The sequence below is a fragment of the Corvus kubaryi genome, unplaced genomic scaffold, assembly GCF_017639235.1.
Source record: "Corvus kubaryi isolate FWS band 111438036 unplaced genomic scaffold, C.kubaryi_AGA036_p1.0 37334, whole genome shotgun sequence".
NCBI lineage: Eukaryota > Metazoa > Chordata > Aves > Passeriformes > Corvidae > Corvus > Corvus kubaryi.
The window spans coordinates 754930-776533 of record NW_024581108.1 but is presented as its reverse complement, the minus strand read 5'-3'; the positions used below and the strand labels follow the sequence as shown (position 1 = coordinate 776533).

The 21604-nt window shown below is 42.1% G+C and overlaps 1 protein-coding gene across 1 annotated transcript; it reads left to right on the top strand.

Annotated features, from left to right (window-relative positions):
- Positions 1-10983: 10983 nt before the first annotated feature.
- Positions 10984-18029, top strand: SELE (selectin E). Its single transcript, XM_042029728.1, has 12 exons — positions 10984-11129; positions 11400-11476; positions 11919-12305; positions 13058-13165; positions 13285-13470; positions 14086-14271; positions 14382-14567; positions 14832-15017; positions 15987-16094; positions 16384-16405; positions 16516-16587; positions 16945-18029. Exons 2-11 carry the CDS (start codon positions 11440-11442, stop codon positions 16571-16573), a joined length of 1464 nt encoding a protein of 487 aa, XP_041885662.1. The 5' UTR covers positions 10984-11129; positions 11400-11439; the 3' UTR covers positions 16574-16587; positions 16945-18029.
- Positions 18030-21604: the final 3575 nt, after the last annotated feature.

The window sequence follows — 21604 nt, the reverse complement described above, 5'->3', positions numbered from 1 at the left end:
CAGGAGTTAACCACTGCCTCTAACACTAAAATGCCCTTTCTAGAGCTCTTATCCTGCATCCCTCCCTTTGCAACTGTGGCCTCCTCTCCACTTGTCCTCAAGCTGGGACTTTGTAGAGAGCACCTTGCAAAACAAGGTGTTTGTGCCAGGGAAGAGAGTCATGGAGAGCCTGGTAGCTTTGATAGCCAGTATTCTGTAGGTTACATTTCACTGATGCTGAATAAGAAATACAAATTTAACTCATGGTTGCCTTATTTTATAGGTGCACTTGATGATTTAGGCAAGCCCCACAGAAATTGATCATACAGTCACAGATGTTAGAATGAATAATTTTTAGAATCACAGAATGGTTTTGGTTGGAAGGGACTTTAAAGACCATTTATTCCTAACCCCTGCTATGGGCAGGGACACTTTCCACTATCTCAGGTTGCTGCAAGCCCCGTCCAGCCCAGCCTTGAACACTTCCAGGGATGGGGCATCCACAGCTTCTCTGGGCAACACGTGCCAGAGCCTCACCACATTCACAGTGAAGAACTTCTTCCCCATATCCAATCTAAACCTGTTTTCTTTCTGTTTAAAGCCATCCCCCCTTGTTACCACTTCACTGAAGACTAAATCTATAATATTTACCAAAGGAAAAATAATTGTTTTCATGCAGTGCTGAAATAAGAGCATAGTCTTGTTTCAAATGTTTACTCCAAAATCAGGGAATTTTCATATATTAAAGACTAAAAATATTTCAAAAAACTTCAGAACATTTGCATAAATAAACTTCAACATAACTACATTTTAAAGTTTTGTAGATCACTTTTAACTGAACTATTTTATTCTTTTTATGCATACAAATATTAAGCTATTGTTGACATGAATTTCTCCATCAGTAATAGTTTTATAACCTAAAACTAGCATTAAATACTTCACCTGAATACACAAACAATATGCTATAAAAATTAAGATAAAATTAATGGAAAATGTCAGTAAAACAGAGGAAGAGTACATATAACCTAAATACAGTATTTAGAGATACTACAGAGATAGATGTAAATTGGGGCTTGGTTAGACTATTTTGAGACTTGTTACTTTAAAACAAAAGTTGTTTCCTAAGCTACGTTTTTAACTCTAACAAACCTTAATTAGCAAATGCAAGCATTTTGTTATTTCAGAGACTCTTGTTAGTTACCTTGTCTGTACACAGAGTAGCAGTCATACTGGGGGAAAAAAAAAAAAAAAACCCAGAGACCTAGGAAGCTGAATCCTTACTAACTAAATTTTAAGGGGTAAAGAGGTGTGAAGGGCTTTAAGTAGAAACCAAGCTTCCTACCTCAGCTGCTCAGGATTTTCAAGGCAGGCAGAGAAAGTGATAAAATCTGTGCCTAGTTATGATAATATAGTTTGGAGAGTCTTGTGGAGTTGAGGTGGTTGTGTGAGCTTGCTTTATCTAGTGGTAAAGGCTGGTAGGATTCGTCCTTTAAGTTTGCCTTTACTAATCTAGCAAGGTCTTTTTTTATTTTGGTTGGTGCTGTGTATTTAGCTTATTCCTTGATTACTTTGTTTACCAATCTACCCTAATATCTCATGTTTTTGTTTATCCTGTATTAAGAAAGTGTTATGGAAGTTGTTTGTTTGCATGAACTCCGTCTTTTTCACTGGAATGAGCTGCTTCATTTCCTTAAGCACAACAGCCTGTTGTGTGCCTGTGGAAACCTTTATTGCCCCCTTTCAGTTATGATGCGCGGAAGGAACTAGCAACAAACAATAGTTGTAAGGATGGCAAAGGAAATACTTGTGGTATACCTTAGAAGCTAAACTTGAAAGGAATTTGCACTCAACAAGGAGGGCAGGCATCAGGCTTCACCCAACATGAATTTGAGCAGATAAATTTGTGACTTAGTAATAGAGCAGAGCTTTGTCCTGTTTTCTTTAATGTTTTTCTCTTCCCCAGCATCCATCTTATCCAAGAGTAGTTTCCTATGCCATGCCCAGGTATAGGAGCTTCCTGTTGGCTGTTAGGCTGCAGACAAAAATTCCCCGCTGTTGGTGGGAATTGTTCGTGCGTCACTTTGTGGGCCTCAGGGGTACAGAGAGAATGGCATGGGGTGACAGGGGTCTTTAACCAGGCACAGCCTGTCTCCAACAAAACTGCATGGAGGGACTTTCCTTTTGTCATGGGCTTACTCATGGCTAACTGAGGCAGTAAGCTTGGCGCTATTTTCTGAAAAATTAAGGGGGTTTTTATTTATTTGGTCAAGTGACATCTTGTCGCTTTGCAGTGGAGTCCTAAAAAACATTATTTGGGTCTTGTTTTGCATTATGGTTTGCAGGATTTGGACTGCACCCAAATGACTAAAAATTGTTTTGTTTATGTCCTTCCTATCATCAGATCCTGTGAGGAGTATCTTAATGTCAAAACATCTACATTTATTTTCTTATTTAACCTCTGAATGGCAAGTGACTAGAAAAGGCATGTTATTATTATGCAAATATGTTAAGTTATACATGGTGCTGCAGTGAAACTCAACATTAGATTCTCTCAAGCCATTGGATCAATCCAGGCTACTAGAGTCAGGAAAGGGAAGCAATCATTTTGCTGTCCAGGTGTATAAATTTCTCCTTTTATTGAGCTCTCTGACAGAGAGCACAAGATGTAAGGATACATTTAGCCCGTGCTTGTATTACAGGAAAATATTAAGGAAAGGATTTTGAAGTAGGTGCTTTCCATTGTGTGTAACCCTCACACAACAGAGAAAGTAAAATGAAGGCTAATTTTTAGCTGTACTTGCAAATTTTTTTTTATTCCAGAGTGGGAGTTACCCCAGAGTTGAGCAGGAGAATGCCTAATACACTTGTGCAAAGGAAATGCACTGTTGTAAATTCTGTCATGGGCATCAAAGATCACAGGTTCTTCTTTGCTGCTTGGCCCACCCAATTTAATAGGATTTAATAAAGATTCTTCTTCTACAACTGTTGATTAGCAGTTCCTCAGGTTAGCAAAGAAGCCAGAACAAATGCAGGGTAATAACATTATCTCTCTTGGGATCAACATCTTTGGGATCTGTGTATGTATATAGTCAGTCCAGGATCCAGAGGCTTGGTTTGTGCACCAAAGTTTAGGAATCCAGGCCAACCTCCAGCATGCTGGATTGTGAAGGGCCTCTTCTGGGCCCTTCGTACCTTGCTTTCATGAATAATGGTCCCCTATGATCCCTTTCAGAAATTGAACAAGATCTGAGGAAAACCAAGTTTTGTTTTGCTCCACATAGGAAGCAATTTTATAACCCCATTGCTCTTCTGGCTAAAAACACCCTCTAATTTCTGGTCTACATTTACTCAGAGGTGGTTTTTTTTATCCATCTGGGTTTTTTGTACCAGCTGTATCTGTTTATATACAGAAAACTTCTGAGTACCTTCCTACTTTTCTGAGCACCTTCTTTACTTTTCTGAGCCTTCCTAGCTGCTTCTTCTTCCCCAGGTTTAAACACAAATTTCTAATAGGCTCCTGGAGAGGTATTTCTTTAGAAGGGACTTCATGGCATGTATCTATCCTTTTAAAAGCCTAGAGTTTCCTACCAGGAGGTGTCATTCTCCTGGCTCTCCTTCTGAATGACCATAAATATCACCTGCCTGTCACAGGATTGTTAATGTTTGAAGTGAGAGAACACTGAACATGCCCGGATTCCCCTTATTCAATGAAACAGCTCTCCAGGTTTGTTACCAGGGCTCTACTGTCCTTTGGTTGTCCTTCCTTGCTCTTGGTGTCCGTGCCTTGCACCATATGTTGGGGGCATGATGGAAGCAGTGTGCAGGTGATGATTCCCGAGGCCCAGCTGTTCCGTTGTGGTCTGCAGAGACAAACAGTGTGAATGAGCTGTTTAATTGATCAGAGTTCATTTATGCAGGATATGTGACATTCTGAATAGAAGGGCCTTTCAACTGCTTTTCTTCAAGATGAGCTCACAAATTTGCATTCATGGAGTAGAGATATGAGGGGGTTTTGATTGGTGGATTTAGGGCTGGAGGCACTCAGCAGGGAAACAATGTCCTTCCTTTGTCATGGTGTTGGGATTGCAGCTCCTAAAAAAAAATCAGAATGAAGATGATGGATGGGGAATGTAATGGTATGAAGTCTTACTAGCATAATTCTGGATATAAATTAGATAAACGTTTGTCTGTCTTTAACTCTAGAGGGTATAGAGCAACTGCACTCCTAATTTACTTATCTTTGGGTGGGCATAAATCTGGATCTTTCATTTTATTTTGAGAGTAGGGTAGCTTCCGCGCTGTATTTATGTACCCCCATTGTGGGGATTTTGTAGCTTAGAAGCACAGATGAACTGAGCTCTTAACTGCCTGAAGTAAGAATGATGTATGCAGGCCAAGTATTATTTTATTGATGATAAATGGCAATTCCTTCTCTTCCTGCTGATACAATACCTGTTATGAAAGTAATATTACTTCTGTGGGCCAAATAACCAGACTCTGCTACTAATTGCAATCATGTGACTACAAATGATGAGTAAATGGCTATTGATAAATGAGAGGAAAAAACCACAACTTGTATGTACCAGGAAGGATAAAATACAGAATCACAGAATCAGTCACTTACTTTGGAAAAGCCTCGTAAGATCAGAATGCAAATAGAAACCTAACACTGCCAAATTCCTAAGCACCTAAATATCGCCAGAGATGGTGACTCCGCCAGTTCCCTGGGCAGGTTGTTCCAGTGCTTGACAGCTCTTTATGTGAAGGGTTATTAACAGGGTCTGTGGGGTGGGGTACATGCTCAGCACTTGAGAAAACTGACTCTGTGGATTGTTTTTTGGGCTCAAACATAAAAGTGCAACAATATCAGGATAGGTGACGGACTCATCCTTCCTTGATGAGTCAAGAAATCTAAAAGGGTTGGAAGAGCAAAATCTTCACTGGAAAAGTTAAAGTATTGTTTTCTAGCCCTGGTAAAAAGGGAAGTCCTAATTATTTTGGTACCAGTTAACTGGAACTTTAAAAAACCTTGTGGTGCTGGTTTGTTGGAGTTTTCTTGTCCAGGAAGTGATAAAATTAAGTAATTTAACACCATTACTTTCAATGTTAGTGATGAGTTCTTTGTTCTTGAAACAACAATTATATGCAGTAATTAAAGTACACTTCACTAATTATCTTGTGTTAAAAATGCCTGTCCTAAAAAGTAATTACCTATCCAGCTGAGGGAAATAAATTTCTTTCTTTGAATAATTCATAGATGGTATGGCTGTGGCAAAAAAAGCTCCTGAAAGAGTCCTTAATTCAAGAACTTCTGTTCTCTCATGGTCTATTGACTGAGAAAAAGAATGAGTAATAAGAATGATACACCTTTGATGGCTGTTCTTGGGTCAGGTTTTACTTCTCAGTGCTATGCAGATGTTCCTTGTGCTTTGGTCTTCTGCCTTGAAGATTTCAGATACCCAGTGGCAAGATCTCATTCCACAGAATTCCAGTAGTTTTGGTGATGGACCTTTACCGATTGTTGTATTTGTTACAATGAATGCTATATTTAATGACTGTTGTTGAATACTGCTTTAGTTAAGGACTCAAACATATTAAATACTGTGTCTATTGATGTATAAAAATGATGTACCTGAAGCTGACTTGAGCACTGAAGAGAACAGACCTGAAGCTTGGAATTCATAAACTCCTGGTGAGATGCATTAGTGAGGAAGTGGAACTACTGCCTCTTCCTCCTTTTTGTAGCCTCTCCCTCATGATACCGTACATGAAGAATTGTAGGTCATGTCAGCACTTCAATGCTGATGATAAGCTCACGTGCTCTCTGATAAGCCAAAACAATATTTTATTGGAATAGAGCTAGGCAGAAGCTATGCAAAGAATCTGCAAAACAAAAAACCGATCTCATGATGACCACTTTTACATTATCAACCACCTGCTTAATCTCCTAATCCTGAAACTTGCTCTCACTCCTTTCACTTGCCAAAAGCTGTAAATGTTCTGTTTGTCAGAGCCAGCACCCCCGTCAGTGTCACTTCTGGGACATCTCCCCTGTTGAGACCATGGGGCTGTGGAACAGACCTGGACAGTAAATGAACAGTCAATACATGCACTATATACTTATTCTTTCTATGGGTACATGAAGGGTGACAAAGCTCCAAGAGCTCCTCTGCCATGATTTCCAACAGTGGAATTAGAAATAATCAAGTTCTGCACGGGATCAGTTCCACCTGCAACTGCAGGCAGCCAGTGTGTGATGTTAAGGCCAGTCCTGCTTTTATCTTAACTCAAGGTGTGAGTTGCTGTTTCCTCTGCTCGTTAGCTCTGTTTCATGTTTCAATGCTCTGAATCATACCTGGCCAGTGCAAGTGACCCCTGACTTCAGGTTAGATTCTTCAATGTATATTTTTGCCTGTTTGGAGGAAATTGAGCACTATGAGTCACATCAGAATTCCCGAAATGAGAAGTGGAGATAAGATTTTCTGACTCCAGGGGTTCCACTCCAGACAGAGTGGAGACTGCCTTAGGCAGCTTGAGAAATTCCAGCGTCTTTGTAGCGGTTGCATTGCCTACCTTATTCACACTTAATCAGACACAGAGGCTGAGGGATGAGTATGTTTTCGGAAATTATCTTTTCTTCCCGTCTGGACCTCAGGGAAAATTTGTGCCTTAAACCCTTTGTCTCCTAATTTCTAAAGAATTAGTGTTGCAAGCTCCTCTCCAAACAGGAAACACCTTCACTACTGGCACTAAAACTCCTTTCCCCCATTCAAGGCTGGCTAAAGCTCTTACTTTTCCTCTCCTAGTGAGTGTTACTGTGGGTGAAGCTGGAGGTTTTCCCATTACTTCAAAATTTCAAGTAGTTCTATGGCTCTTTGCCATGGGATAAATGTCCATTATACAAAGAGCTTTTATATAAATACTTATCAGATGTTTTAATTTAGGAATGACAAAAATATCTTCTAGGGGAGAGATGGAACTGGATTACTCAGAAGCACTTAAAGCTCTGGTTTTGTCTGTTGATACATAAATGCAGATTATGTACGTAATCTTGTACATAAAGAAACAGTCTTTAAAAAAGACATGGGAAATGAATCTCTGTCTCTTTCTGTATGTACAACTGTACATCTATATACTCTGGTTACCTGGCATCCCACCATGTTCTGTATTTGTCTTGGATTTGTGATTTCTGCAAGTTCAACAGAGTTTTAGATAAAGTAAAATAATTTTCCTCTGCATTAAATTTTCTTTAGCTACTGCTACTGCTAGAGATACTGAAAAAATGTTTCTCAACCCAAAACTTACAAATTTCAAAGAGAATGGCAGACTCTACAAAACTCCTGTTTTAGCATTTCATGGCCCCTTTGGAAAATTTTCAGTCAAAACTTTTTTGCTACAAATCAATCCACCACTACTTGTTATGCACCAAGTGGATGGGAAACATTATTTATCACATGCCTCCTAAGTACCCTAAAACACCTTTTAGGTTTTACAAGATTGTTAAGATTTCTTTCCTCCATTGCCCTTTTTTACAGTGGGGTGGGAATAAAACAGTTCTCTTGGACAGATTGGGTTCTTTGAAAAACTGCCTTTTGAGTAGTGATTCCATCCCTTGTATGCTCATTTTATGGTGATTTCAGCTAAGCATTGTTTCACTTGTTTCCTCATAAGAATGTCTCATGGGACAACATTAAAAATCTTAATTATAAAAAACCATAGTGCACCATTGTTTCTTTATTACTGACACAGCCTTGAGGCACAAACTAGGTTGATCTGCCAGGAACAGATCAATCATCAATGTCAGCTGTTCTTGATATATTAGCAGCCTTCTGCTGATTTTTCAATTGTTTTCTTTAAAATTTTTCTGTGTTCTAGTGTCTTTTCTAGGTGCTCTCGTGGAAGGCCTAGCTTCTAATTCCCTTGATCTTCTTTTGTGAGATACAGAGAGGCAATATTTGCTTTTTGTCCACCCTTTTACACCTTTTTTCTCATATTCTCGAAGTTAATTACAGAAGGTTTGGATCTTTAAACTGTGGCTTGATTGGTTGTAACCAACCTAAATAATCTTCACTCCAGTATTTCCATTATCTGACCTGTTCTTTTTTCCCAATGCATAACACTATGGCAATGAGTATTAACTTTCCTTTATATAGAAAGAAATTACATTTGACATGTCCTCTGTCAATTGCTGTCCTTTACGTAGCAGACCAGGCTGGATTTTGTTGGTTTTATTCCTAATATGTTTATATAGCCCTTTCCTACCCTTTGTGTCTCACAGTGGCCTCTTAAGTAAACCTTCCAACTGGAAAATTAGTTGTGGCTACATAATTGTCAAGGCACCTCTGTAAGGGAAAAGAGGTGGTCTGGAGTGTTCCCATCCACTATAAAAAGCTAGACTTGTGAAAATGAAAGTCTGGAGTGTATAGGAACAAGGAATGTTCAGCATTTCTAAAAAATTTTCTTTAGAGTCTCCTATTTTTCTGGAAGAGGGGAACTGTATTAATTTTACGGAACTATGTCTGTGCTCATGTAGCACAAGGGGAGAGCAACAACTTCATCCAGCTCTGTGCAGCACAAGAAATGAGGGTCTTACATTCCCAAATCAACTGGTAAAAGAGTAAAAAAGCATAAATGTGAAACAACTTTGGGAAGAGAATAAATAAGTAACATAGAAAGCAGCTAAGGTCAGGCTGCATGGCATTTTTAGCTAGATTATCTACAGTTCAATTTAAGTAACTGTATCAGAGGTATTTTCCTGAAATATACATGTAGCATAGCATCCAATGTGAGCTTTAGCTCATAGAAATCCCAGTCTTCCTGAACAGCAGGGTTGGAGTTTCTAAGTGCCTTTTACTTTTAATAATGAGGTTTTAGCCTCTGTTGTGTGGTTTTGAGAATGATTTTTCAGGCTTTCTTTTTTACTGAAAATTTTGCCTTCATCTTCCAGTACCTTACACGGAAATAAGAATATAGTCAGTGGATAGCAGAATTCCCTGGGAAAAACCAAAAAGAGCCCCATGTCAATGATGCATAAGGGAATACAGCCAACAAAAAGAAGCAGTCTTTTTTTAGGCTGGAGTTTTTACAAGCATATTGCTTGCAGGCTTTGGTGTTCTGTTTTTTTTTGTGGGGGTTTCTTTATCTGCTGCAGACAAGAGGTCTCAGACAGCCCCTGCAAAGGAAGACTACTGTAAATTATTAAGTAAGCTCTTCCTTCCTCCGGAGATTCCATTAGCAAAGGAACTCTGATAAAGTTTCCTCAAAGCTTTCTTCAGAGTTTCTGCCATGACAAGGATGAGCTCTTACCAGTAGGAAGCTCATTAAATGACTTGGAAAAGAGAATCTCCAGGAAAAGACATAGGATTTTCTGCCTCTTGGCCCCTGGGAGCATAAAAACTGTCCTGGAGTTGTCTATAATTTTTCTGTGCATACAGGTATAACAGCTGATCAAAAAAACCCCAACAACAACCAAAAAAACAAACAAAAAAAAGCCTGCCCTATCAAGACTGATTAACATTAGTCTGTAGTAGAGTAATGTTTACAGAACCCCTGTGAAATCAGGCCCTGCTGCATAATGCGCTGTTCAGGTACATTAAAATACCAGCTTCTGTCTGTGTTCTTGAGATGGTAAATCCTCCTAACAGAGAAGGGCTGGCAAACAGGAAGTGTTTTCATTCCCAGTTTGAGGCTAAATAAACAGCAGTTCTGATCTGATGCTGCCTGGAAGCCTTGGGAAGTCTGGTTCTTCTAAGCAAATCTTGCCCAGGCCAGCCAAAAGCTAACCTTAGCTTTCCAGAGTTTCTTGATTGTCCGTTTGTGTTTCCAGCTTTGCTAGTTCACACCTGCTAGAAAGTGCTTCTCTCCCTACAAATATTCAGTGTGTTGTTTTTAATGCTCACTCTCTTCAGTAACTAACTTTGACTTGCTTTCTAGGACTTCATTGCAATTTCTAGTCAACTCTCATGATTTGTTAGTAACTGAAGTTGGTTTAGAATATACTCTTTATTCTTTGCCCTTTTCTGAGATGATTTCTTTGATGGGCAGAGATCTTTGGCTACCTGACAATTCTTTTTATTTTTTGTGAAAAAATTGGGTGATACCAGTTGATATTAGCTTGGAATCTGGAATCCACTGATTTTTATTCTGTAAGAACAGGTTGAGGCTCCAAAATTGGAGCTCCAATATGCACCGTATAAACTCTAACTATGCTTTACAGCTGTGGCCCCCTATTGCTGACAACCCTTGTTGAGTCCTTTGCACGTTCAGCCTCATTAAACCCCATCCATAATGGTGAAGCTTTATGCAGTAGTATAATTAATCAGGGTATACACAATAAATGCGTGTCAATTCCTAGTGTATTGTCTTGTCCACCTGAAATATTATATGCACCTGTTCAGGAGCTGTAACTCTGTTGAGATCACAACATTGAAGAATATGGTGCAAGGGACTCTTCAAAGCAAGGTGCATGTTTCAAGCTTGACTGCTATGAGTGACTGATGAACATGTATTGTGAGCAGGGCTGTAGAAAAGTTCCAGCAATCCTGAGACTGGCAAACCTGACCAAAATGAGAGCTCTGCAATGCTGAGATCCACAAGGAAGGGCTTGTCCAATACTGCTGTTCCCATTTTTACTCAAACTTAGTTAACCAGCTTTGAGTGTTGGTGCCTTTCCTACTGAGATACTGGAAGAACTAACACCTCCTTGCTGCAAAACATTATGCCAGGTGAAAAATTGGAATCTGCTTATTCATGCAATTAATTCGAGCTAACCATCGTCCTCATCCTTGATATCCTGGAATTGTGTGTTTCTGTCAGTAAAAGTTTGTGATGTGGCACTTGGCAGTTTTTCAGCACAGTGTGTCTTTCTGGGAGGGTTGATCTGGCAAGGGGAAACATCCGTCTTGACGTGTGGGAGGGCCAGATCCTGGGATTTTCCAAGAAATTTTTTTCCACGTGGAATTTCCCGTCTAGTGGAGGAGAGGCTAGTTGAGGGAATAAAAGGCTGTAATAAAAGGCAGAGCATTACAGAGTCCAGACACTTGGAGCTGAACTTGATTTTCAAGACTGAGTTCATCCACTTAGCCACAGAAAGCAATCTCTGGGAAACAGCGCAGAGGAATTCTGTCACCTGGACACTGCAGCTACAAACTGTGAGTAGAAATGGACTCTGTTATTCCGTTTCACTGCTCAGCTAAAGGTGAACGGGACAGCTGTGTTCGGGTTCCTTAAAAGTTGTTTGCATTTAAAAGTATCTTGATATTAAAAACTGCTTTAAAATTAATAATTTCCTAGAAGTGGAAATCCTACTCAAGTCTTGTTTAAAAGTATGTAGCAAACATTGCATGGACAGTAGTTTATATGGAATTTTGACAGCTCACTATTTTTTTTTTTTACAAACGCGTTTCTTTGATTTCTCATAGCCATCTGCTTAAAAGATAGAGAAGAGAAAACTCAGAAAACATGATTTGCTTGCAGTTCCTATCACTTCTTGCCTATGGTAAGTATGTATTTCTCTGTGTAGAAAACTAGTTGGATAGCAATATTAGTGTGACTGTTCTCTTTGAGCTCAGCATCAAACAGAATTTTTGAACCCGCCCTAATTAACCTGAGGCTGTGTTCACACAGAAACACCTCTGGATGCAATGGCACATTTTTCCTGCTTGCCTGTCAAAGCCATAATTGGCTCCTACAGTCTGCTGTGAAGTCTCAAAGCTTTGTGTGATCAGACATAGTTTCACAGGCTGAAGTCCCTGTACTTGAAGCTGACTTGCCTGATTTGAAGTTTGCCAGGTGATTTTTTGTAAAATAATTGTCACTAGTTTTTATGCAGCTTCAGATACTGACAAGTTTGCAGTATTTATAGAGCTTTATATGTCCTCTTCTAGGGAGAGAGGAGGGGAGAAGTCAGACACCAACTTTTGGATATCTTTTTATTCTAGGACTTACAGTACTTCAGGGGGTGAATGGGTGGACATACCATTATTCAGACACAAACATGACCTACAGGGAAGCAGAGCTGTGGTGCAGAAAGAAGTACACTAACCTGGTTGCCATCCAGAATAAGGAGGAAATCAAGCACCTCAATGGCTTCTTACCCTTCAATCCGGGTTACTACTGGATTGGAATCAGAAAAATTAATGATGTATGGACCTGGACTGGAACTAACAAAGAATTGACAGAAGAAGCAAGAAACTGGGCTTCAGGTGAGCCAAATGGCAAAGGGAACAACGAGGACTGTGTTGAGATCTACATCAAAAGAGGGAAGGATGACGGCAAATGGAATGATGAGCAGTGTGAGAAAAAGAAGGTCGCCTTGTGCTACACAGGTATGGTATGATAAAGGTCATTCCAGTGTGTCCCTGTGGAGATGAGGTGGTGGCTGGGATGAGTTAACTTCATCTTATATATCAGCTACCTGACCCTGTAAGCACTTGTACACTTATGCTTACTTATGGGGTTGAGGTTGTCCTTGTTCTAAGATTTGGATTAATCTCACCTTTTAGCTCCCAGAATATTTTGCATCCTTTTAGGGGCAAATCTGCAGACCTTCTCTATAATCAGAGGAGAGAAGCAGGCTCTTTCAGATGGTAACTTCCATCCCTCTCTAAGTGGCTCTAGCAAGTTAAGAATTGCCCTTTTGGAAGCATCTGTCTGCTGGCTATAGACCACTGGATTAGATTAAATGCTTTGTGTAGAAGTGGCTAATGCAAGTCATGAAAAAAAAATCGAAGTCAAATATCAGCCAAATTAGAGCTGTGATGAGTTAATGAATAATGTACCTGTTGAGGATTTTTATTGTTCCTTTTGCATTTTAAATATTGCTAATATTTACCTCAGAACACGTGGTCTTGGTGTTTCCAGCCAGCTCAATCCTTTTACTGTGAGCTAGTCTGTAAAAAGTGTGGATTTCAGAAATTCTGTGAAATGACAGGATAATCCTAAGTACCAAACCCTTTGATTTTCTTTTTCTATACAAAGGGCTTGTTTAGTGTTAGAAAGATAAACAAAGGGCTAGCCAGGTTTCATTAGTAGCTGTTGTTGATTCTTTCATAATTTGCTGTATTTTTTTTTTTTTCAGCTTCTTGCAACCCATCTCTCTGCAGCGGCCATGGAGAATGCATAGAGACCATTAACAATCACACCTGCCATTGCAACCCTGGGTTCTATGGGCCTGAATGCGAGTTTGGTAAGATTACTTCATCCTGCTTTTTGACCAACTCATGTTAGCTAGTGTTCAGTTTGGCTTCTTGGTTTACCTGCTCAGCCAAAGAGACTGACTGTGTACCTTCTTGTGCTTCTTTGAAGTTAAGAGTTGTGATCCACTAAAGAAACCTGATCACGGGAGCCTTGAGTGCCACCATCCATTGGGGAGCTTCCGCTACAACTCGTCCTGCACAGTTCAGTGTGAGGAGGGCTATGAGCTGACTGCACTGGAGTCTGTTCACTGTACCTCCTCTGGGGTCTGGTCTGCCCCCCTTGCAGCGTGCAAAGGTGAGCTTTCTGCATTGTACATAGCCCTGTAAACCTCAGTGCTGCTCTGGCAGTAGGTACAGATGGAAGTTTGGCCAATTCCTTTGTAACTAATTACGTGGTGTAGGTGCTATTTCATTTCAGCTCACAGGTCTCTGTTCCTGAGGAGGTGAAATGAGTAGGATGAATGTTCTGGCCTTGTTCCTTGTAGGGAAAGACTTTTCCAACTCTTAGGTGGGAACAGGGAATTGAGATAACCTAGCTGTGAGACTGCTTTCAACAGGCCAGTTACTCCTGACTGTAGGAATTATTTTTTGAGGTGTTTGGCTCAGAATGAGCTACTTTTCTAATCAAGTTCAAACCTCAAACATCACCCAGCAGCAGTCAAAATAGGGAAATTTTGGATTGTAAATAGTTGCTGTCATGAGCTGCATATGAATTAGCGGTCTTGCCTTAAGAGCCAGTTTCCCATTTTGAGACATTTCCCCTTCTGTCTGCTTTCTGAGATGGTGGCATAGTAGACCCCTTTCTAAAGTTGCTCCTGTTCAGTGGGTGTATTGCTAAGTACCAGAAAAGAAAAAAACTTTCTATGGTTTGTTGCAAGCTAAGCTCTGTGTTGTCCTTTGTGCCTTTCAGCTGTGACCTGTCCTGCCTTGGAAGTGCCTGTCCATGGAGCTGTGAACTGCTCCCATCCCTCTGTGCAGCTCACCTGGGGTACCACCTGTGAGTTCACCTGTGAGGAAGGATTTACCCTGACAGGACCAGCTACACTGCAGTGTGGGTCTTCTGGGGCCTGGGACAGGCAGCAGCCAGCCTGTGCAGGTACCTTTCCTTATCCCTGCTCACCCGAGCCCTCAGGGCTGTCAGCATTGCCATTGTGTTGTTCTCCTGAAGCATCTGTGCTGATTGCTGTTGTGCTCCTTGTGTTGCAGCTGTGAGGTGTGAGGCTATCCCATGGCCAGCTGAAGGCTCTGTGACCTGTGACCATGCTCCTGCAGACCTCACCTCTGGCTCCCGTTGTGATTTCCAGTGCAGTGAGGGATATGTCCTGGATGGGCCATCCAGCACTGAGTGCACGGCAAAGGGACAGTGGTCAGAGCCAGTGCCAAAATGCAAAGGTAAGACTGTTGGGAATTGCAGTTTTCTGGTCACTGGGGAACACACAGAAATCCACATTCCTATAGGGCCCTGGCTCCAAACTAAACTCTGTGTTCCCATGTTTTCAGCTGTGCCTTAGAAATGCCTGCTCATGGCTCTGAGCTGTTCCCATCCCAAAGTCAAATTAACTTGAAAATAAATTGTACATATACCAGGGCAAAAAAAATAGGGCCAAAGACAGGAAAGTCCTTAGTGACTCTTAACCATTTCTTTTTGTGTTTCAGTCATACAGTGTGAACCACTGAGCTCTCCTGAGAAAGGCTCTATGGATTGCTCCCAGGGGGCTGGGATCTTCACGTACAACACCTCCTGCCACTTCAGCTGCCTTGAAGGACGGCGTCTCAATGGCTCTCGTGTTCTTGAGTGCAGCCATTCAGGAAACTGGAGTGCCAGCCTGCCCACATGTGAAGGTATTTTGCCTGTGACCAGCCACAGAGAGGTGCCACTGGGTTTCTAGTCAGATGAGGTGTGGAAGGGTGGTAATACCAACCAGTGAGCTAGAACACGTAGTGAAGTCCATGGATTCAAAAGCTCAACAAAATCACTCAGCATGTTTGAAAATAGAAGAGGGAAAAAATCCTAAAAGATCTTGGTGGAAAATGTTGATTTCTTATCCAAAAACAAAAGCTGCAACTTGATTTCAGTTCTTTTTGCTTGGTTTTTAAACAAAATATTTTCCTTATTGAGCTTTATTCATGTGAATAGAGACAAAAGCTTTTCTAGAGAAACAACCTTGTGGGGAAATCTGCATTCATGAGTCTGTTTCTCAGAGGAAAATTTTATAGGTTTTTTTATTTGATGTGATAGTTTCTTGGATGAACTCCTCAACCAAAAGACCTCACAGAGCTTTTCTCTCAGAGGCTGTAATTTCAAAGACAGAAAGCTCAGCCTTGCCTTCTCATTCAAGGCAGTAAGAGCTCTGCCACTGCCCTCAGCTGGAACATCCCTGGCCTGCCTGGAATGCTTTTGCTTGAGGTCCTAAAAGCTCAATTCCACTTTCATTTGCTTGAGCAGAATTTAGAACCTTGAATAATTTAATCAATCTCAGCAGGGTTGCTGAAAGAGGAAGATAGCACACAGGGAGTTAAAATATGAACTTCAACATGAAAAATAAGAGGAGCATAAATTGCTGTGCAAGGCTGGAGGTTAGAGACAGACCCTGGTGTGGGGAGTTTCTTGCCTTGCCATTGCTTTGGCAATGGGTGGGGTAATTTTTACCTTGCGTACAGGAACTGTCCTGTTTCACTGAGAGAAAACTTAAGTGTTACAAGCTGCAGTTCTGATGCCTCTTGAAGAGCGTGAGGAAAGGGAAGAAGTAGAGAGGGCTTCAAAGACCACACATGCCCCTTGATCTCACTGAAACCTTTTTATCCTTTCAGCCTCTGACCAAGCCAGCTACGTCTCTGTGGGCATAGCAGCCACTTCTGCCTCTCTGCTGTCCACAGCATCATTCCTCCTTTGGCTTGCAAGGCGCTTCCGGAGAAAAGGTGAGCAGTTGGTCTGGGTCCACTGGTTTATTGACCTTCCTGAAAAATTTTCAATGGAGGGAAAAACCTCAAAACCTCCAAAGCCCTATATCTTGCTTTTTGAAAAAGTGGTAATTCCAATACTTAGTTAAATACCAAAATTATTTTCAAGAACCGTCCATATATGCCATGTTTGGCTTTTGGATGAACATCTGAAAAAGAAAAAAAGTAGTAATCCCCAAATATTTAGACAACAAGAATTAGGGCTTTTCTCTTGAAATGCTAATACTTTTTCTTATTCTTCTTGCAGCAAAGAAATTTATTCCTTACAGGTAAGTTGTGTCTCAAAAAGCAACATGAAAAAAACACTGCCATCACTTTGCTAAAATCCATTTGATATAAACCTATTGTCATTAAAGTACTTCTCACTTTTGTTTTATAGGAACTGGCAGGAAACAGCCAGTGAAGGTAGTTTCCAAAGTGCTGGTGAGAATGTCTAACTCAGGTGTTTCAGGTAAGCACGTGTGATGTCTTCACTCACAAATTCTCTTGCTTTTAATCACACAAGCAATCAATCAGAGCTGCTAATTGCTATACAATTGCTGACATAGCAATATATGCTTTGGGATACCTAGTGTATCTTGGCATTGCATGGAAGTACCTAACAAGACTGATGGATTTATTGCTTTAGAAATAGTTGTTCAGCTCCTTAAAGATGACTGTGCTTAGCATTCTGTCCAGCTGCATATAGTATTAGGAGCACTTTTATGCAGTTCTGCTACCTGCTGCATACAAAATTCCTCTGAAATGAGAGCAAATACAAATCTATGCCAGTTTTCTGATTTATAGAGGAATTTTGTTCTCTCTGCAGGAATTGAAGCCACCTTCCCTTACGTCTCAGATTTCTGAAGAATGAAACTGCATGCAAATCAGCAGCTGTCCAGATGTTTTTACCTCTTGCTGACAAGAAGATTGACCTTGTGTATGACTCAGAAATTTTGAACTCAAGCTGTCTGGTATTTCCATTGAAGACAAGCAGAGAGTAAAACTCTGGCCTTCTGGCCAAATCCTGCCTACATTGAGTCATGTAGTTATCCTAACTGGGAGCTTGCCATCTCCCGTCCAGATGGTGGGCAAGTAGTGCACTGCTGCCTAAAGAGGGGGCTGGTTCCTCCTCTGCTGCACTCAAAGGTACCAAGGTGAGGTGAAGACATGCATTATTTCACATCACTTACTACACTGCTGGAGGCGTCTTCTCTGGAGTCATAGCAGTTATGCTTGCAGAAACAGGATCATCAGGATGAAAAAATATTCACTGAACAGCTTTGAAACTATTGATCTGGTTTGTGGAAGTCAGTTTATTTTAAGATGCCCCGGTCAATAGATATGGCTGTAGTGATATGGGCAATTATTTGGGTTTCTGCTGCTTATCCCAGAAAATGTAGATACCTTTTTTTTAACTATAACAGCACTAGGAACCATAGTGCTTACACAAAGTATTTTGGTTTCTGAACACAGCAGGTAGGTCTGAAATTATCTCATCCCTGTGGGATTATGTACTGTAATACATACGTATGTATTTATTTGTATATACATACATATTTATTTGTGCAGCTTTTACTGTGGATATTTCTGTGCTCTTAACTGTACATATATTGTAAAATACTTGTTCTTGAGTAGGTCTGTGGCCGTTGATCAATTGATCAGAATGTATTTTAAAATAAATAGGAGGTGTTTGTAAGGATTGCATGCCTGCATAATGTTTACGAATGGAATAGAAGACTGAGATTTGTATATTTATGTATGGAAAATATGATTTTTGAGCCATTAGAAGTCTTCAAATGAGAGTCTCTTTTAATTTATGTTAAGTTATGACTATAAATTAAAAACCTCTCATTTAACCTGATATACATTGTCCTATTTGTAACAGTGTTTAATAAAATGTTTTCAATGTAATACTCCCTATTTGTAAATGTGAATCATTTAAATTATTTGGGTCAGCCCTGTGACTTGTGGCTTCAACAGCAGAATGTGAGTGTAGAGAGAAAACTGGCTAAAAGCAAGACTGTCCCTTGGAGCTTTCCATGTTTCCATAGCAGGCAAGGACAGAGCAGCCAGCAGATGGAGCTGACTGCCTGGGACTAGGACAGCCAGAGCTCATGCCAAACCACCATCCCCAGTTCTGAAAGGGAGGAGGAAGGCTCAACAGTGTGTCCCGTGAAGGTGCCTGGGCCAGCAGTGAGCTCTGGCAGGCAGGTGCAGGAGAGAGAGAAGAGCAGAAAGAGAAGCAAGTCGGTGATCTTGGTGCATAAGTTACAGCACAAACCCCTCAGCCCATCCAGGTTTTTGCAGCCCTTTCTGCTGAGAAGTTGAAAGAGTTAGCATGGGCCTACAGTTGAAAGCAGAGCTCTGGGGATAGTGCCGACTCCTGTCCAAGGACCTCCACTCCCACCCTGGCCTGGGCTGCAGCCAAAGACTCAGCCATGGCAGCTGCTGGGTAGGTACCAGTGGTGGTCAGACACTCCCGTGGTTGCCCTTTGCCAGCCCCTGAGATGGCCAAGGAAGCTGCACTGTAGCTCTGTAGATGCTGCCAGGAGCCTGCCCTTGCTGACAAACCCAGCCAAGGCTCACGAGAAGCCATCAGGCCTGTGAGTGAGGGAGTCAGTTTAAAGGTGCTGCACCACAGGGGACAGAGCCCAAACTGAGTAAAGAACTGAGAGTGGCTGTCAGTGCTTCCACTGCCTTGACAAGGTGGGGCCCAACCCTGTGAGCAGATGCAGAGCAGTAATCCTCAGGTTCCCTGAGGGGACGCAGAGATTAGCCCGGAACGCCCTGCTCTGAATCCCTGCAGGAGCTGTTTTGAGAGCTAAACCACCACATGGATGCCCCGGCCTGTCCTTGTTGTTGTCCTCTACACGCATGGCCTGCGTGTAGCATCCTCTGGAGAGAGCTGCTTATCCAGCATGCCTCCCACCCTGCTGCCCAGGGCAGTCCAGCTCCTCCTTTCCTGACCAGAGCTGGTGCTTCTAGCTGTTTTCCCTGGGATCTTAAAGGGGTTTTATTGCCAGAAAAGAGACTATAAAATTATCCCGTCTCTTTCTCCAAGCCTTGTGACTTCTTGGGGCAATGCTCTTCTAGTGAGATCACATTTGGGTGGGATTCATCCTCTACTTCTCCCATATATCCCCTAGGCCAGACAAAGACTCTCTGAAGGGGATTTCCTTTTTTTGCAGTGACTCTCAGGTTACATCTATGCTCATAATTAATGTTAGTCCAGGACAAAGGCAAAAACCTAGCCTTTGCTCATCCAGGTTTCTTGGTTCTTTATCCCCTCCTGGCACAGTTTTTCCTGCCTCAGGATATGATTTACCAGTTATGATGGCATGATGTGTCCAGGCCTTGAGGAGCTTCAGGAAGTCATTTTATTTGTAGTGGATGTGTCTCTGCCAGTGTCTGGGAACGCAGCTCTTGTTTGCTATCTGTGTAGTTCCCATGCTGGCAACAATGGCCATGGGAATGCCGTCTGCCAGGCAGTCCTTTAGTCACTCCATTGTGTCACTTCTTCGTATGCAGTGCTGAGCGACCACTGAATGGGCCACAGGACCTTTGCTGGAGGGACTTTCCTTATTTCCTGTTGTTCCACTTCCCTTAAATTCCTCAGCTTTCCCTGGGCTCGTGGCATTGTTCAGAATGGGATCCGTGTTCTGCCTAGCATCTTATTTTGGTGCGGATGTCTGCTTGTGCTGTGACCTATGGAAGCTGTGAAGGTGACATTAACTGGAAGGCACGCATGTCCTTTCACGGCTCTGTGTGTTTGCTGCTTGGCAAGAGGATGGAATTGGTAGCGTAACTTAAGACATTCCTGATGAACCCAGCTACTCAGGGTGGCTTCAGCTTTTTTACTTCTGCAGTCTGACAGAAGGGGACTTGGAAACAAAATTTCACTAAAAGTCAGATAGGCAGTGTTTGATTTGGGGTGAGTGTTTCTGTGGGCTTTGGTGATATGGACAGTGTAAGACCTGCACAGATTGGATTTGTGCCTTCTGTTTTCATAAGCAATTAGCTTATGAAAAATCAAACAAGCGGTCATTTACCAGGGCCTGGCTGAAGCTGCCTTCCAAAATTCCAGTTTTTAAGGAGTGGACAGGACCCAGCATTTGGCCAGTATTTCTCTTGTGACGATAAGTTACTGCTCCAAACACTGGAGGTTGCACATTCTTGCAGATCCTTGCGTGCCTTGCTGAGGCCTGGCAATGGGACTCTGGAGCAGCAGCTCCCGCAGGAGTTGGTGTCATGATCCAATTTCTAAAACCTGCTCGGCTCCTGCTCTGGGAGCTGTCAGAGGATATTAGGACCCAGAGGCCAGCCTGCAAAACACAGTGTCTGTGCAATGCAACGTACTCAGGCCTCTGTGAGTCTGGTTTCTGTCCTGAGTCTTGCTGCTGTTTAAATTCCTCTGGTTCTTGCAGGGGGCTTGCTCCTTTCCTTTGGCTTGAGCGTGCCGCTCATGTGCAGCTGGTGGTGTGTGTTTGGTGAGGGGTCTTCAGTCCACAGACATAGAGGAGCAAGTTGTTGTGATGAGCTCTTGGTCAGGGACAGAGAAGTCCACAAGTTTGCTGCTCCCTGGGAGCCATAACTCACATCAAATGAGAACTACAGCCTGGGCTTGTCCAGCGACAGACAGGACAGGCTCCTGTTGGTACTGGGCAACAGGAGCTTGGTGGAGGTCAGAAAGGCAGGTACCAGAGCCCAGCCTGTCACAGCATCTGCACAGTTGTCCTGTGGAGCTCCTGAGCCTGGTTTATGGCCTCTCTCCTGCACACCTGTCAGAAGAAACAATCAAAATTGCAGGTTAGATTTGACCAGCGGAGTCAAAACCTGCTGTATGGTTTTCGTTACTCACCTGGCACTATTAAATCTCACTTAGAAGGGACGCAGACTTGGCCAGTACAGCTCAGCCAGAGAGAAATCTGAAATCTGAAATCACAGAAAGAAATCTGCAGCCCAGAAAGTGCTGATGATGGCGAATGCTTTTTCCAGCTCAGGAAAGCTGCTGCCAAGAACAGGACAGTGTGCAAAAAGCACAAATGCTTCCTAAGCAAGGCAGCAGATGCCCCCAGGCAGCTGCCAGCAGGTTTTCTACCTGCCTTCCTACTTCAGGGAAGGACATTCCCTGAAAAGCCCAACAGTTGCATTGACTTTCAGCCTGGGCCAAGTGGGACCTTCATCAACTTCTCGCCTTGCCAGCTTGCCATGCAAGCAGAGATGGCAGGTGTGAAATTGCAGGTGACTTGCTTGCTTCTGGCACTCCAATGCTGTCATTTTTGGCTTTTGACAGCCTCTGAGTGGGCAGGATGAGGGAATCACACTGAATTCATGTCTTCTGGAGCAGGCCTTGGGCCATAGAGCACCTGGGTGGAAGGAAAAGGGTTAAAGGGGAGATAGGAAACATTTTGTTCAGGGCTTATTCCATAGGATGATTTCTGGGAAAGGAGGGGTTGCAATCAGGCAGGAGGTATTCATGTCAGGAT